Consider the following 15,796-nt stretch of genomic DNA (forward strand, 5'->3'; position numbering starts at 1 on the left):
TTTGGTTCAGAACTATTATTAATATTAACTTTTCCAGGATTACCCTAATTCTTGAGTGTACAGTAATTACCTGAAGTAACAGACCCTCTAATTGCACTGAATTTCAAAATAATAGACCCTTTAATTACACGAGTCATGGTAATTCCCAGGGTTATAATCACTCTGATTACTTTGGGGGTTACATACCAGGTTTCAGGAGTAGCAGTTATACCTGTGTTTACAGGAATTCTGTAGATTACAGACCTTATTTTGGGGTTACAGTAACCCCCAGAGTTACAGACACTATAAAAATTAGCATTATTTGTCACATGTACATCAAAACATTGAAACATACAGTGAAATGTGCCATTTGCATCAAATCAAATCAGCAAAGACTGTGCTGGGTAGCTTAAAGTTCAAAGTCAATTTTGATATCAAAGTACATATATATCACCATATACAAACCTGAGATTCTTCTTCTTGTAGGCACACTCAGCAAATCTATAGAGTAGTGACTATAACAGGATCAATGAAAGATTAACCAGAATACAGAAGACAACAAACTGTGCAAATGCAAATATAAATAAATAGCAATAAATAACAAGAACACGAAATAACACGATAAAGAGTTCTTAAAGTGAGACCATTGATTGTGGGAACACCAGAAGTTGTATGAGTGTAGTTATCCCCCTTTTGTTCAAGAGCCTGATGGTTGAGGGGTAGTAACCGTTCTTGAACCTGGTGGTGCAAGTCCTGAAGCGCCTGTACCTTCTACCTGATGGCAGCAGTGAGAAAAGAGCATGACCTGGGCGGTGAGGATCTTTGATGATGGATGCTGCTTTTCCATGGCAGCATTTCATATCGATGTGCTCAATGGTTGGGAGGGTTTTACCCGTGATGTACTGGGCCGAATCCACTAGGATTTTCTCCTCAAAGGCAATGGTGTTCCCACACCAGGCTGTAATGCACTTTTCACTTTTCACCACACATCTGTCGAAGTTTGTCAAAGTTTTTAATGACACACCAAACCTCTGGAAGTTCCTGAGGAAGTAGAGGCACTGTCGTGCTTTTCTTGCAATTATATCTGTATAATTCCGGTGCACATCTGGCACCAACTTAGCATGCCTACAATTCATTAACCTTAAGCAACACACATAAAAGTTGCTGGTGAACGCAGCAGGCTAGGCAGCATCTCTAGGAAGAGGTGCAGTCGACGTTTCAGGCCGAGACCCTTCGACGAAGCAACTTTTATGTGTGTTGCTTGAATTTCCAGCATCTGCAGAATTCCTGTCACTCACTAACCTTAACTAGCTTTGCGATTTGGGAGGAGACCTGAGTGCTCATGGGGAGAACGTACCAACTCCTTACAGACAGCAGTGGGCTCTGAAACCTAATCAGTGATTGCCAGCGCTATAACATGATGCACTAACTGCCATGCTACCATACTGACCCATAATTGCTACCCCACTATAATTCTTAGCATTGTTATCTCTCATGGCTATAGACATTCTAATTATCTATTTAATATTATGGACCTTTTGATAAAGAGTATTTACTAGAAAGCTACATTAAATCTGTTCCAGTTAGAATGCATCCCAAGCCACTGGAGAAATAACAAAGAAAAATTGCTGAGGCCCTGGCATAATCTTCCAAATATATACAGATTCAGGACAGGTGCCTGAAGGCAGGGGTATCCGTGGAGATAGACTCAATTGTTAGATTCAAGAGAGAGTTGGATAAGTATTTGAAGGACCCCCACCATCCAGGCCATGCTCTCTTCTCACTGCTGCCATCAGGGAGAAGGTATGGGAGCCCCAGAACCCACACCTCCAGGTTCAAGAATAGTTATTACCCCACAACCATCAGGCTATTGAATCAGTGGGGATGACTTCACTCAACTTCACTTGCCCCATCATTGAAATGTTCCCACAACGTATGGACTCACTTTCAAGGACTCTTCATCTCATCTTCCCGTTATTTATTGCTTATTTATTCAGAATCAGAATCAGAATCAGGTTTATTATCACCGGCATGAGACGTGAAATTTGTTAACTTAGCAGCAGCAGTTCAATGCAATACATAATCTAGCAGTGACAGAAAAAATAATAATAAACAAAATAAAACATAATAATAAATATCAAATAGATTTAAAAGAATGTGCAAAAACAGAAATACTGTACATTTTAAAAAGTGAGGTAGTGTCCAAAGCTTCAAAGTCCTTTTAGGAATCGGATGGCAGAGGGGAAGAAGCTGTTCCTGCATTGTTGGAAGTATTCTGACTGGTTGTATCATGGCATGGTACTGCAATTCCAGTGCAGAGAAACTCAGAAGGCTCCAGAGTAGGTGTTCCCAACGTGCTGGGCCCGCCGCCTGCTGTCCCCAAGTCCCAATGAACCAGATATTTTCATAAATATTTAAATAGTTACGTTAAAATAAGTAGTGCAAAATAATAAAAAATTTTAAAGTCGTGAGGCTGTATTCATGGGTTCAATGTCCATTTAGGAATCGGATGGCAGAGGGGAAGAAGCTGTTCCTGAATCGCTGAGTGTGTGCCTTCAGGCTTCTGTACCTCCTACCTGTTGGTAACAGTGAGAAAAAGGCATGCCCTGGGTGCTGGAGGTCCTTAATAATGGACGCTGCCTTTCTGAGACACCGCTCTACTAGTTGGTATATCTCACTCCTGTATGCCCTCTCGTTCTACCAACAATTCTACCATTATTCTCCTTCCTGAGATTCTACCAACAATGGTTGTATCGTCAGCAAATTTGTAGATGGTATTTGAGCAATGCCTAGCCACACAGTCATGTTATATACAGAGAGTAGAGCAGTGGGCTAAGCACACACCCCTGAGGTGCACCAGTGTTGATCATCAGCAAGGAGGATCTTTTTTTTCTTTTGTATTTGCATAGTTTGTTGGCTTTTGCACAGTGGTTATTAGTCCATCCTGTTGGGTGTCATCTTTCATTGATTCTATTATGTTTCTTAGATTTACTGATTATGCCTACAAAAAGACAGATCTCAGGGTTGTATATGGTGACATATATGTACTTTGTTAATAAATTTGCTTTGAACTTGGAAAGAATTTTCAGAGTTACAGGTATACTTCAAACAGAGGTTGATGGGTTCTAGATTAGGGCGTTAACGGTTATAGGAAGAAGCCAGGAGGATGGGTTTGAGAAGGGAAACAAATCAAATAAATCATGATCAATTGACAGAGCAAACTCAGTGGGCCGAATGGCCTAATTCTGACACTAAATATTATGGAGAGAACACACACATAATGTTGGAGGAACTCAGCAGGTCAGTCAGCATCTATGAAAGAGTACAGTCGATGGGCCGAATGTTTCTTCATTCACATGGATCTGTAATTTCCCAGGTTACTGTAATCCTCAGGGTTATCATCACGCTGGTCTCTTTAAAGCTGTAACCACTGCCCTAGCAGAGAGGGCGGATGGTGGTTCTATGAGTGATGTAAAGAGTCAGGCGACTGCTCAGCCAATCGCAGCCGGAGCTGACAGGACGTAATGTGAGTGGCACCCAATACTACCCTCTCAAAGCTGAATATCCCGAGGGATTGCCCCGCCCACCTCCCATTATTGGCTACCTCGGCCCCTCCAGAGAAGGCGGGGTGGTTTAATTGAGCAATCAACCAGGGGCTAAGAATCGCATGATCGGATTGGCTGGTTTCTACTGTCAATCACGGATGAGGGCGGGCGTGTCGTTCGTTTCAGTATTGGAATTGCTGATGAGACCTTGGGTTTTCGTGTATTGGGGATCGGGTGATTGAGCTCTCAGTGTCGGCTCAGTGAGAACTTCCTACCTCTTCGAGCCAGAAGGTCCGGTATTATCTGTGGGGAAGGTGGGTAGTTGTGGAGCGTGGAAGGGAATGGAGGGAATCAATTACGGGTCAGACATCGACTAGATGGGCTGAATGCCCTCTTCCTCTGTCGCATTCTTAATTCTACCTCGCTCGGTTACTTCGTTATTTTGTCGCTTGAGCATTTCCTTTGGCATTGCTTCAGATTTGCACTAACAGACTTTTCACCATCTGCTATTTTGTATGTCGCTGTATTTATAATTACCGTATATACTGTTTACTTCATAAGATTCATGTGAGCAAGGCATTTAATTGCACTGTGGTGAATGCGATTATAAACTAATTTGAATCGAAGGGAAATGTGCAAGGTTTTGTGTCCCAATTCAGAGTTCAGATTATCCCCCACTCTATTTCAACCTGACGGTGTCTTCAATTCTAATGGTGATGACAGACACTCTTCTCTCCTACTCAAAACGATCTCACTTTTTCTCTCTTTCCTAATTCTGAGGAACGGTAGCTAATCCGAACATTATTCTCCTTCCAGAGATGCTGCCTTATCTTTTCCAGCTTTTTCAGTTTTTGAAACAGACTGGGTATGGTGTGGGATTAGTTCCTTTTTGGTTTTCTTTGTCTTGGCTATGATGGATTCATTGACCTGTTTATTTAAGTACAGTGTACAAAGTTCTGGTTAATATTCATGTGTTGGTGAATGCCACAATTGATAAAAGTGGTTACTATCATTGCTGCTTTTGGGAGCTTGCTCTGCCTGAATATGTTGGCTGCTTCACAACAGTGACTACACTTCTGGGTTAGATCAGAAAAATACTGCAACCCCTCAGCAAGTAATAAGCAATAGGAGCAAGAATAGACCATCTGTTCTGTCAAACCTGTTCTGCCATTTATTAATATCATGGCTAATCTGGCCATGGACTCGGTGCCACTTAACTGCCTTAGTCAGCCATAACCATAGCCCTTAATCTGTGTCTTAATGAGGTTGTCTCTACTACTTTCCTGGGCAAAGAATTCCACAGATTCACTACTCTCAGGAAAAATGAGTTCTTCCTCATTTCTGTCCTAAACCACCTCCCCCCAGGTCTTGGGGCTATGTCCCCTAGTTCTAGTCTCACCAGTGGAAACAACTTTTTTGCCTCTAAAATATTCCTTTCATAATATTATGTTTTTTATAAATTCCCTCTCATTCTTCTGAATTCCAATGAGTACAGTGCTAGGCTAACCCCCTTATCTCAGCATATTCTTTTCTCAAGTAAGGATACTGGAAATGCAGGCTTCACCAGTACTCTGGTTGCAGCATAATCTCTCTGCTCTTAAATTCAATCCCTCTGGCAATGAAGGTCAACATTCCAATGTCCCCCGATAACCTGTTGTATCTGCAAACCATTCTTTTGCAATTCATGAGCGAGCACTCCCAAGTCCTTTTGCACAATAGCAATTGTGGAAAGAGAATCTGTACAGATGCCCCTCAGCAGCACCTGTGCAAAGCAAAACTAAGTTAACATTTCAGGTCGAAGACCCATCATCAGAACTAGGCAAAGAGGAAACGAGTTGGCTTCTTGCTTTTCCAATTCTGATGAAAGGTCTTCAGTCCGAAGTGTAAACTCAGTTTTGCTGTGCACCATTGCTGTTCACCCTGCATTTTACTTTTTCATATTTGTTTCAGATTTCAAACATCTGTAGTTTTTGTTACTGCACAATAAATGGTGAGACCTCAGGAATACAGACGTACAGAGGGACCTTGGGTGGACTACACGTTTATTGATCTCTGAAAAGGGCATTACCAATGGACAGGGTAGTGAATAGAGCTTTCCCTCATAGGATGAGGCATTAAGTATAAGAGTTGGGATGTCATGCTGCAACTTTTTTTTAAGTAAATGTTGGCTAGACTGCACTTGGAGTATTGTATGGAATCCTGGTTGCAGGAAAGACATGATAGTAACAGAGACTGCAAGAGAGTTTCAACAGGACATTGTCTGGAATGGATGGATGTAGTTCTAATGTGAGTTTTATCAGTTTGGGCTTATTCTCACGGGAAGGCTTAGGGATGATCTGATAAAGGTTTATAATATGGATAGGGTGCCTGAAACTAAAGGGCTTGAGTGCAAGGTGTAAGGGGATTTATTGATGGAAATCTGATTGGTAGGTTTTCCATACAGGATAGTGAGCATATGAACTGAGCTGCCAGTGGAAATGAGAGGGGCAGGTACAATTCCACTGTTAGAAGTTATTTGGCCAGGTACTTGGAAAGGAAAGGAGCAGAGAAATGCCAGTCTAATGTGAGTAAATGGGATTGGCTTAGATGTCACAGTTGTCATTGATGTGTTCAGCTGAAGGGACCTTTTCTGTGGTGTACGACTGACTATATCCATTTTACCTGACTCCTTAATGGTATTACTTGGTTGTTAGTCTTTTAGGTGCTGACTTTGAAGTACCAAGGGGATGCTATAAACGTAGGAATTGGTGTGCTTCAGATCAGATATGTGATTCAAGGGTGAAATAGATTTCCATAACATCTGGATGGTAAGGATGTGCATGAAATGGAGAGCATTTGCTTCAGAATGGAGCTGGACAGAAGTGTCTTGTAGCTATGTTATTCATGATATATCTGGATGTTCCAAGCCACTTTACAAGCCTCCCCACCATCGAGGACATCTTCAAAAGGCGTGCTTCAGAAGGCAGCATACATTATTAAAGACCTTCACCACTTGGGACATGCACTCTTCTTGTTACTGCCATCAGGGAGGAGGTACAGGAGCCTGAATATGCACACTCAATCTTTTAGGAACAACTTCTTCCCCTCTGCTATCAGATTTCTGAATGATCTGTGAAGACTACCTCACTATTCCTTTTTACATTATTTGTTTATTTTTTATTGCAACTTATAGTAATTGTTTAATGTATTGCACTGTACTACTGTCACAAAACAACACATTTCATGACATACTTTCAGGATAATAAACCTGATTCTGAATTCTAGTGTGGTGGGTATGTGTCTTACCCACTCAAGTTTAGTAAATGGAATCCCACAAACACTGACGTGGACAAAATTTTTTACAAATGAAAGGTTTCCTTTCATTGCTTTTAATGATTTTTTTTGTTGTTGTTTGATTGTGAGACAATTTGAGATGCCCATTGAAGTGCTTTCGAAGCAGTCACTTATAGAAAATACACAGTTTATGGACAGTGTCTCCCAGAAGCAGCAAAGATAATAATCAAATGATAGGAGGGTGAAAGGGGTAGCTACAATTCTCTTCAAAACGATGGCTTGGGATCCCTTGCTGGTAGAACTGCTTCCTTGCTGCTCTAGCAATTTGGCTTCAATTCTGACATCTGTGTACAGTATACATATTTTCTGTTTTCCCCAGCTGCTCTAAGGAGTTTCCTCCCACATCCCAAAGATGTGCAGATCAGTGGATTATTTGGTCATTGTAAATTGCCTGTATTGTGTGGTAGGATCTGGGGTTTAGATACCTGGAATGTGGGAAGAATAGCTCTCAGGGAATATTGTGTGGAAAATGGGATTCCTCTACAAGCCAGCATTGACTTGATGGGCGGATATTGCCTCCCATTGTGTCATAAGGAAACTGGAAATGAAGCCTTAGTTAATTTTTTTCCTTAGTACAGCATTGAGGTGATAGATTATATTTTCACTCAATTAGGTGCTAATATCATTGAATGTTGAGGATAAATAGTTGTACTTTCATTAAAAGTGATCATTATGTGTCATGAATGTTTCTTGGGATACGCCAGATTGCTTTCTAGGTCTTTGTGAATTATTCATTTCCCGAGGGCCATGAATGGAACCAAGTATCGTATAATCAAACGCTTCATTCAGATGGGAAGGGACTTTTGAAGCAGCTGAAGGTGGTTGGTCCTGGGATTTAGTCACGATAATCTTTTGTAGACATGTGCTGAGATTGGGATGATTGGTCTTCATTAACATCAACCATTTCCCTTTTGTGCAATGCCTTTCACCTTGATGTCTGTTAACTTCAGTTTTATCAGGGCTTCTTAATTCCACACTTAGTCAAATGCTTCTGTGACATCAGTGGCGATCACTCCCATCTCCGGAACTCGTCTCTTTTGTCCATATTTTAAAAAGGCCCTGATTGGATTTGGGAAAATTTAGACTGATGATCAGTGAGCTGATTATCTGTTCATGGTCAACAACACTATCCATAACTTTGACAAGTAGGCAGGGCTCCATTCCAAGCTCTGACAAGTAAAGAGGTACCAGTTGGACACGGGAATAGTTACACAAATCAGAGATGTACTTAAAACCACCTGAAGATCAACACTGATGCTTGAGGAATCTCTGGCCTAGGGGTGCTGAAGTTGGGAAACATTCAGGATACTATCGAGAACTTTGAGGCTATGTATGAGAAACCTACAGAGGCCTTGATACCAGAGGACATTAATTAGTCCTAGATTGCGGCTTTACTAGGTGTTTCATCAAACGTATTTCTCTCCTCCTGGTGGAACCGGGTTTGGTTTTTGGCTACACACATCAAAGTTACTGGTGAACGCAGCAGGCCAGGCAGCATCTCTAGGAAGAGGTTTTTGGCTAGATTGTAATGATAGGCATTACAGATCATGATGATGACTTTTGGGATCTAAAAGATTCTAGTTTGACCTGTGCAATGTGTTCAGTTCTGTTTAGCAGAATGTATGATGGAGGTCGACTTGAGTTGCAGATAGAATTTGACTCTGTGAAGGTTGTGGTTTTTGCTCCAGCCAATGTCGTTGTGGATGGATGTGTCCTACAGTAGGTGTATTGGTAAAGATGTCGTCAAGATGGTTTATCCTCATGTTGGATTCTCTCATTTGCCACTGGCCGTCTGGTTCTCTGAAATGACCAGCTCAGTCAGAGGTAATCCTACTCTGTGGTAGACAGTGAAATTTATTTTGATTCTATAAATCAGTTAAATACAATGTACTACAATGGTGGTATGGTTGCATAGTCAACTTCAGATTAGTTTTCACTTTTTAATGAAAGTGAATTTAAATACTGTATTGATAATTGACGGACTTGAATCAATATTTCTGGATTTCTAATCTGGCAATTTAATAAATCTGCTGCAATCTTGTCAGTGTTTGAGATCTATCATTCACAGAAACAACAGTTAAGTTGTGTAATGTTCAATATATATAGCCTATTGTATTTTTTAAAAAAAGAAGTCTGTTTGTTTAAATGTTCTGAATTGTCAGCTTTGCTCACTATGAGAAAAATCTTGTACAGGCCAAGGGCAGCTGTAATTGATGCATAGTTGCCATTCTTTTTAAATTGTGAGCTTATTAAAGTGTAGTCCTTCAGAGAAAACCAATTGGTAGCTATTGTGTAGGTGTCCAACCTGTTTCATTACATTGTGCAGTGATTTATTGCACAGTTTCCAGAGGGACAAACCCTCCCTACAGTAACATGTAAATGATGTACAGTGGATTCCAGTTAATCAGGGCATCTGCTTAATTGGGACAACTCATAAAGAACAAAGACGAATTGAGGAAATAGCCTGGATTCCTTTTGTTTATGTGGGACACTATTCTGCTTAATTGGGACAGAAGAGTGCTGCCAAACAGTTCCTAACTAGCATCAGTCATGTGCACTTTTGTGGCTGTTAAACACTACACTATGCTTAGAGCAAGCAGTTTTTAAATAGCATTAGTTGTGCTTGTGTTCAAAAAGCAGTGATTTCTGTCACTGATAGTTGATGAGAAATAAGCAGGAAGACAATTCAGAGCTGTTTTGCTCACTGTAGTTTCATGCAGTTCGGCTTGGAGATGCCAGAAATGGCTGGGAGTGAAAATGAAATAATTCCGCTACTTCAAATTAGGAACTGCGATGAGTTTGAAGGTATGAACAATCATCTTGAATGTTGCAATGAAAAAGAAGATTTGGAGGAGGCAATTGTTGAAAGCATTGTATGAAGGTAGTTGCTATGTGCACTAGGTGGCTGCACTGATTTTGTTCCTTTACAGTCAAACACGGCAGAGTGTACAGGATGAATCTCACCATTGAGTTCTATTAGGAACTAATATGGTTTTGTAGTAGTATGGTAGCATTTCATTTAAATTCAAATTTTGTTACTCAGTCAAATGGTAGTTTGTCTTTTTTGTGCCTTTTTAACTATTTCCATGAAGCTTCAGCTAATTAAATGTACTGGTCCCAATTAACCAGAGTCCACTGTATTTGTTTTTGTATTGGAACAATTAAGACTGCTTGCAATTAACTTATTTCATGTGAAATTATTTCAATACCTTTTTAAATAAGGAATATAGTCTTGCAAGTGATTAACAGGCTGAGTGTTTGTTTCAGTTTGGGCCACGTGGGTAAATTCTGGATGGAGCTCTGAAAGAGGTGGTAGACTTGGATTCTTCATTGTGGATTGATTCAGAGAGGGATAACTTACTGAGCCCTTTTCTTTTGATTCCCAGGTTATGCCATGGATATTGTACTACATTATGCAGACTACTACTTTTTCACACCATATGTTTACCCCAGCTCCTGGCCAGAGGATGGCACTCTACGTCAGCTAATTAGCCTCCTAGTTGTAACTAATCTGGGAGCTGCAGCCATATATTTCTGCTTTGGAACTTTGAGCTATTACCTTATTTTTGACCATACATTGAAGAAGCACCCTCAATATTTGCCGGTAAGTGTTGTGCTCAATGGAATTTTTGTGATTCTACCTGTTTTGATTTGATTTTAGACCCACTGGGCACAACTGGGTATGTAGACCCCCCCCCCCCCCCCCCATGCACTCACAAGGAATTAAATTACTTGGTCCAGTTTAAAGTGTTTACTGAGTTGTACTTTTTAAGTGCTATTTCTCTCTGTCATCATTCAATGTGGTTTAAAAAAAATTGTTTAGCTCCTTTATAAATAGTAAATTCTGCTTTTTTTTAAATGTGTTACTTCATCTTTTGCCTGACTTTATTGTGAGTGTGCTACGTGTCATAAATAGAGACTTGAAAAGTAATGATTTTTATTTGAAGATTAGTATGTTGCAGAATCCACCTTCAGAGTAAAGTGTTTAATGGTTTCTATGGGCACTGAATAACGGAAACCTGAAAGAACTAATTTTGATTAGAAAGGTTTTCTAACAGAAAGGTTAGAATGTGGAAATTCTCCCTTATTGAAACCGGATGAAACATCTCACTTCTCAAGCTGGAGTCTGAGAAAATGGCACAGAAATCCTGAGCTGAAGTACCTTCCCATAGACAAAGGAGCAGAATTAAGCCATTCAGCCCATTGAGTTTGCTTCACCATTTCATTGTAGCTGATTTATTATCCCTTTCAACCCCATTCTCCTGCCTTCTCACAGTAATGTTTGACACCCTGAATAATCAAGAACCAATCAATCTCCGCTTTAAATATTTTCCCCTGCGCCACCATTTGAAAATATTTAAGAGTTCTTCATTTCTTCTGAATTTTTGGAAACAAAGTCAATTTAAGTAAACATTACAGGATTATTGAAACAATAAGTTACAGAGAAGTTGCATTCTTGGTATTGCAATTTTTCCGTAACTCTGCTGCATCTGTGCATGCATTGGAAAGATACATTCATAAAAGGAATTCTTTATTCTTTTTCTTCACCTAAATTCTGTAAGAGCAAGTTTTATCCCATATCTTAAAGTTTTAGATAGTGATTTGAGTTTTGTTTAGGTGAATGTTCATTACTCATGCAGCTGTAACACAAGTGTTGTCTGTACTGAGCTTATTATCTCCCTCCTGTAGAATCAAGTGCAGCGGGAAATAAAGTATGCTATGCAGTCACTTCCATGGATAAGTATTCCAACCGTCGGACTGTTCTTTGCAGAAATTCGAGGCTATAGCAAATTGTATGATAACATCGCGGATTCTCCTTATGGTGAGTGTTCGAAAATAAGTGCAACAGAAGTGGGAAATGGGCTAACCTTTGGGTGTGTTTCCACCTGGGAGCAAGATATTTGTCATTTTTATTTAATCTGTAGAAATCAGTCCTGAAACGGCAAGCCAAAGATTGACGGCCACAATATTGAACCTGTTTGTTAGGTTCAGTTGAGAATAACAAGGGCTAGTTGCTATGCTTCCACCAGTGGGAGAATTTCAAATGAGGGAATGTATTTATAAGACACAGGAGCAATCACTCACAACTTGGGTGTATAGGAGTTTCCCGCCCCCACCCCCATAGAGGATGGCAAATCTCTAAATTCTTCCAGTAATCCAGCCTCCACAAGCTGCTGGAGGAGAGAATTTCAGAGGATGTAGATAAGTTATTGGAGTGGCAAGATAGAGATGCATCTCTATCAAGGGAGGTGTAAGGCACTCCTTCCCTCCGCTAGCCTACAGGTCACCCCTCGGTAAGGTGGAGCACCTGCTTTGTGCCCTTCCCCCTCAGGATCGGGGTTACATGAAGCTATGGGAGCAGGTGGCGGATGGCCGTATGAGCAGCCGGTGCAGATCATAAGCCCTGGTTAGGTCACCATTGACGCCAGGCAGACAATCTCTGAAGAGTATTGGTAATGGCTGGGGTCACCCTTCTGATAAAGACACTGCCCAGAAAAAGGCAATGGCAAACCATTTCTGTAGTAAAATTTGCCAGGAACAATCATGGTCATGAAAAGACCATGATCACCCACATCATACGATTCAGCACATAACGAGCAAATAAGAAATTATTGAAAACTTGAGTAATTGAGGGTAAAGATGAACTGCAAAGGAATGGAGACCATGTAAAGGTAAGCTATCATCATATTGAAAGACCTGACGATCTACTCCTGATGTGCTGTTGTTTTTGTCTGACTTTAAACTAGATTTTATTCTGCTGGCCTTAAGATCTAGATTTACTTTAAATCACACATTTTTTTGAGATTTTGAAAGAACTTTATTTGTTGCCTGGATGTTAGAACTTATTACTACTTGCTTCACTGCCAAATTCTGTTTCTGAAGCATCGTTAAATGTTTTAGATGCTAACTGTGTTATTACAAATGCATGTTTGTGTTGCTATTCACAGTAACCATAACTGACCAAGGAAATTATTAAAATGGCAGTGAGGCATTGGAATATAACTTAGCTATATGTAGTATTATTTATACGTGTAGAGTGTGTGAGTGTGTGTGGTCCATTACACACATCCACCACCAAATTATGAACACGAGATTCTGCAGATGCTGAAAAGCTAGAACACACAAAATGCCCAAAACATCTGACTTTTTTCATTTCCATGGATGCTGCCTGAGTTCCTCCAACATTTTGTGTGTGTTGCACCAAATTATGAAATGTAGGTATGATACTGAGTGAAGTTATGAAACAATCTTCAATAGTTGAGGGATCTGTATACTGAGCTTCCGACTTTCTTTTCAGGTTGGTTTGGAGTAGTGCTCAGTATGATCTCCTTCCTCTTCTTCACGGACATGTGTATCTACTGGATCCATCGGTTTCTCCATCACAGGCTCCTCTACAAAGTAAGAAGCTTGGGTTTAGATTACAGGGTTTGTTTGCTTGCAGAGATCTGAGAATGACAAGTTAATTTTAACAATTATACACATTCCAGAAATGCACAAGTGGGAGAAAGATATTCAGATGTGGCTAGTTGCTATCTCATTGCATATTCCAGCACATTTGTCCTGTTTTAATTGTTTCAGCTCTTTGCAGGAGCTATTCATTAGTTCTATTCCTCTTAGTGCTGCTGCCTCATGGACTCTACATTCTTATTTGCATGCTTAAAGTTTTGAAATGCATTGATGTTGTTGACATTATTTCCCTTGTACATTAATTTTTAAATATAACACTATTGTCTTTTCCTTTCAACTGACCCTGCTTTAAATGTTAGTTGATTAATGATACATTGTGCGGTCTTGACCATGTACCTTAATATTAGTATGAATTGTAACTTCTGGTGTTGTCTACAGCACTTGCATAAGCCTCATCATACTTGGAAGATCCCGACTCCTTTTGCAAGTCATGCTTTTCATCCAGTGGACGGCTTCCTGCAGAGCATCCCATATCATATCTACCCATTCCTCTTCCCGCTACACAAGGTGGTTTACTTGGGTCTCTACATCTTTGTCAACATTTGGACAGTGTCCATTCACGACGGGGACTACAGAGTCCCCAGAGTTCTTGAGGGTGTCATTAATGGCTCAGCTCATCACACAGATCACCATCTGTACTTTGACTATAACTATGGCCAGTATTTCACATTGTGGGACCGAATTGGAGGTTCCTATAAGTACCCCTCGGCCCTGGAAGGCAAAGGGCCACAGGACTACCTGAGGAACCTGAAGGAAAAGGAGAAGCTTTACACTAATGCTCATTCATCTGAGCGGAAAATCCAGAAAGGAGAATAAGCAGCTTCCTTTCTCCTTTGTTGCTCGTGTTTAATCCCAGTGGAGCTCCTTATCTTCACCCAGAGCAATTCTGACACATGATATACCTAATGATCTGCTCCTATTTCCTGCATTATTGCAAGTGAGACCAATTTGAAACAAGCCGAATAAATTTGTAGCTTTGTGTGAGATTGTGGTGTAGACCCCACGTCTATTCCTCTTTACAGATTGGATGTAGTTCTTTGGAAAGTAAGCCACTGGCTACATATTAAATGTACCTTAATTATGAATATTTGGAAATCTTCGGTGTCATGGCCTTGGTGTACTATTGAAACAGTTGCTGTAGTATCACTGCACATCACAAGTAGGGTACAGGTGATACTTGGATGTCTGCTTTTATGAACTACATAATGAGAATAGAATGGTTGAAAGATCTGGATTATTATGAATCTGATTATACAAGCATTTAGGCAAAAATTCTGCGCCATGTATTTTTGAATGTTTTAGAAATAGAAATGTACAGTGTATTTTCAGTGATTAAATAACACTGCATCTGAAATGAAATACTGTTAACTATTGGGGCTTAAACCATCTTGCTTAGTCTTGTTTAATGTTTAGTTTATCTTGTCTGATTGTTCTGTTCTTGTGATGGATTATGTAGTAAAATGCTCTGCTACTTTAAGGTTGAAGTGTAATTAATCTTAGAATTTTTTAACTTAACTTCCCAACCTATCTTGGTATTGTAAATGTGTTTTATTACATTGCTTTTAATGGTGAAATCTGGGTTCAAATCCAATGCAGAATGATCTCCATTACCAGCTTTTCAAATGCAGTAGAATCTGAGGTGTACAGTCCTGTTGACCTTGTGTTTGAAAATTTTAGGGGAGTATTAAAATGGTTTTCTTCACTTAAATGTTCTTTAAGTGACTCTCATTTAGCAAGAAAACAGTAAAGCATGTGGGAAATGGTGACATGTGGTCCTAGGTAAGCTGCATTTGCCTTGATATGAAGGAAATATCTGCTTTAATCTCCAATTCTACTCAACTTAACAGTCTCACACAATTAAATCATACTTGACTATACCATAATGATTTGAAATTCTTATTATTGGTGTTTTGCAGAAACCTTATTAAATTGTGATGCCTTTCCTTGTTGCTCATGTTAATGCAACAGAAGGAAACATTGTCCAATTATCCAATTTTTAAAAATCTCATCTTTTTAAATATAATGTGTAGATTGACTTTAAGCCTAACCACTCAATTCTCTTATTGTAATTGTTAGAAATTAGTACAACCAGTAAACATAGGAGACAAGGCCTGCTTGCATAGTTCAAGTTTAATTATTATTCAACCATACACATGAATACAGCTAAATGAAACAGTTCCTCTGCGGTCAAGGTGCAAAACAGAACCAGCAGTCACATACAGCACAAAACACATGATAGCAGTAAACCATACAGTCACAAAAAAAAATAGCCCAAGTCCCTGATTATCATGATGTGAAGATTGATGTTGTCCTGAAGGCATGTTTCTGCAAGAACAAGTGAGCAGCAGTTCCTCATCAGTTGCTAGTGCAGCTGCAGACCAGCATAATCCAGCTTGTCTCTCTCTTTTTCCCCCCCCCCCCCACCCCCTGAGCAAACACTGGAGGGCAGCACTGATTAGAGCGGCCAACCT

At 40.0% G+C, this 15,796-nt stretch overlaps 1 protein-coding gene across 2 annotated transcripts; it reads left to right on the forward strand.

Annotated features, from left to right (window-relative positions):
• The first annotated feature begins 3,679 nt into the window (after positions 1–3,679).
• Positions 3,680–15,033, forward strand: sc5d (sterol-C5-desaturase). Of its 2 annotated transcripts, none has more exons than XM_072238777.1 (5): positions 3,680–3,838; positions 10,244–10,461; positions 11,547–11,679; positions 13,156–13,256; positions 13,704–15,033. In XM_072238777.1, exons 2-5 carry the CDS (start codon positions 10,252–10,254, stop codon positions 14,139–14,141), a joined length of 882 nt encoding a protein of 293 aa, XP_072094878.1. In that variant the 5' UTR covers positions 3,680–3,838; positions 10,244–10,251; the 3' UTR covers positions 14,142–15,033. The 2 variants fall into 2 exon arrangements, with proteins under 2 accessions (XP_072094878.1, XP_072094879.1); XM_072238778.1 differs by having other exon boundaries at positions 3,680–3,815.
• Positions 15,034–15,796: the final 763 nt, after the last annotated feature.

This window comes from Mobula birostris, chromosome 20, assembly GCF_030028105.1.
Source record: "Mobula birostris isolate sMobBir1 chromosome 20, sMobBir1.hap1, whole genome shotgun sequence".
In the NCBI taxonomy this organism is placed as follows: Eukaryota; Metazoa; Chordata; class Chondrichthyes; order Myliobatiformes; family Myliobatidae; genus Mobula; species Mobula birostris.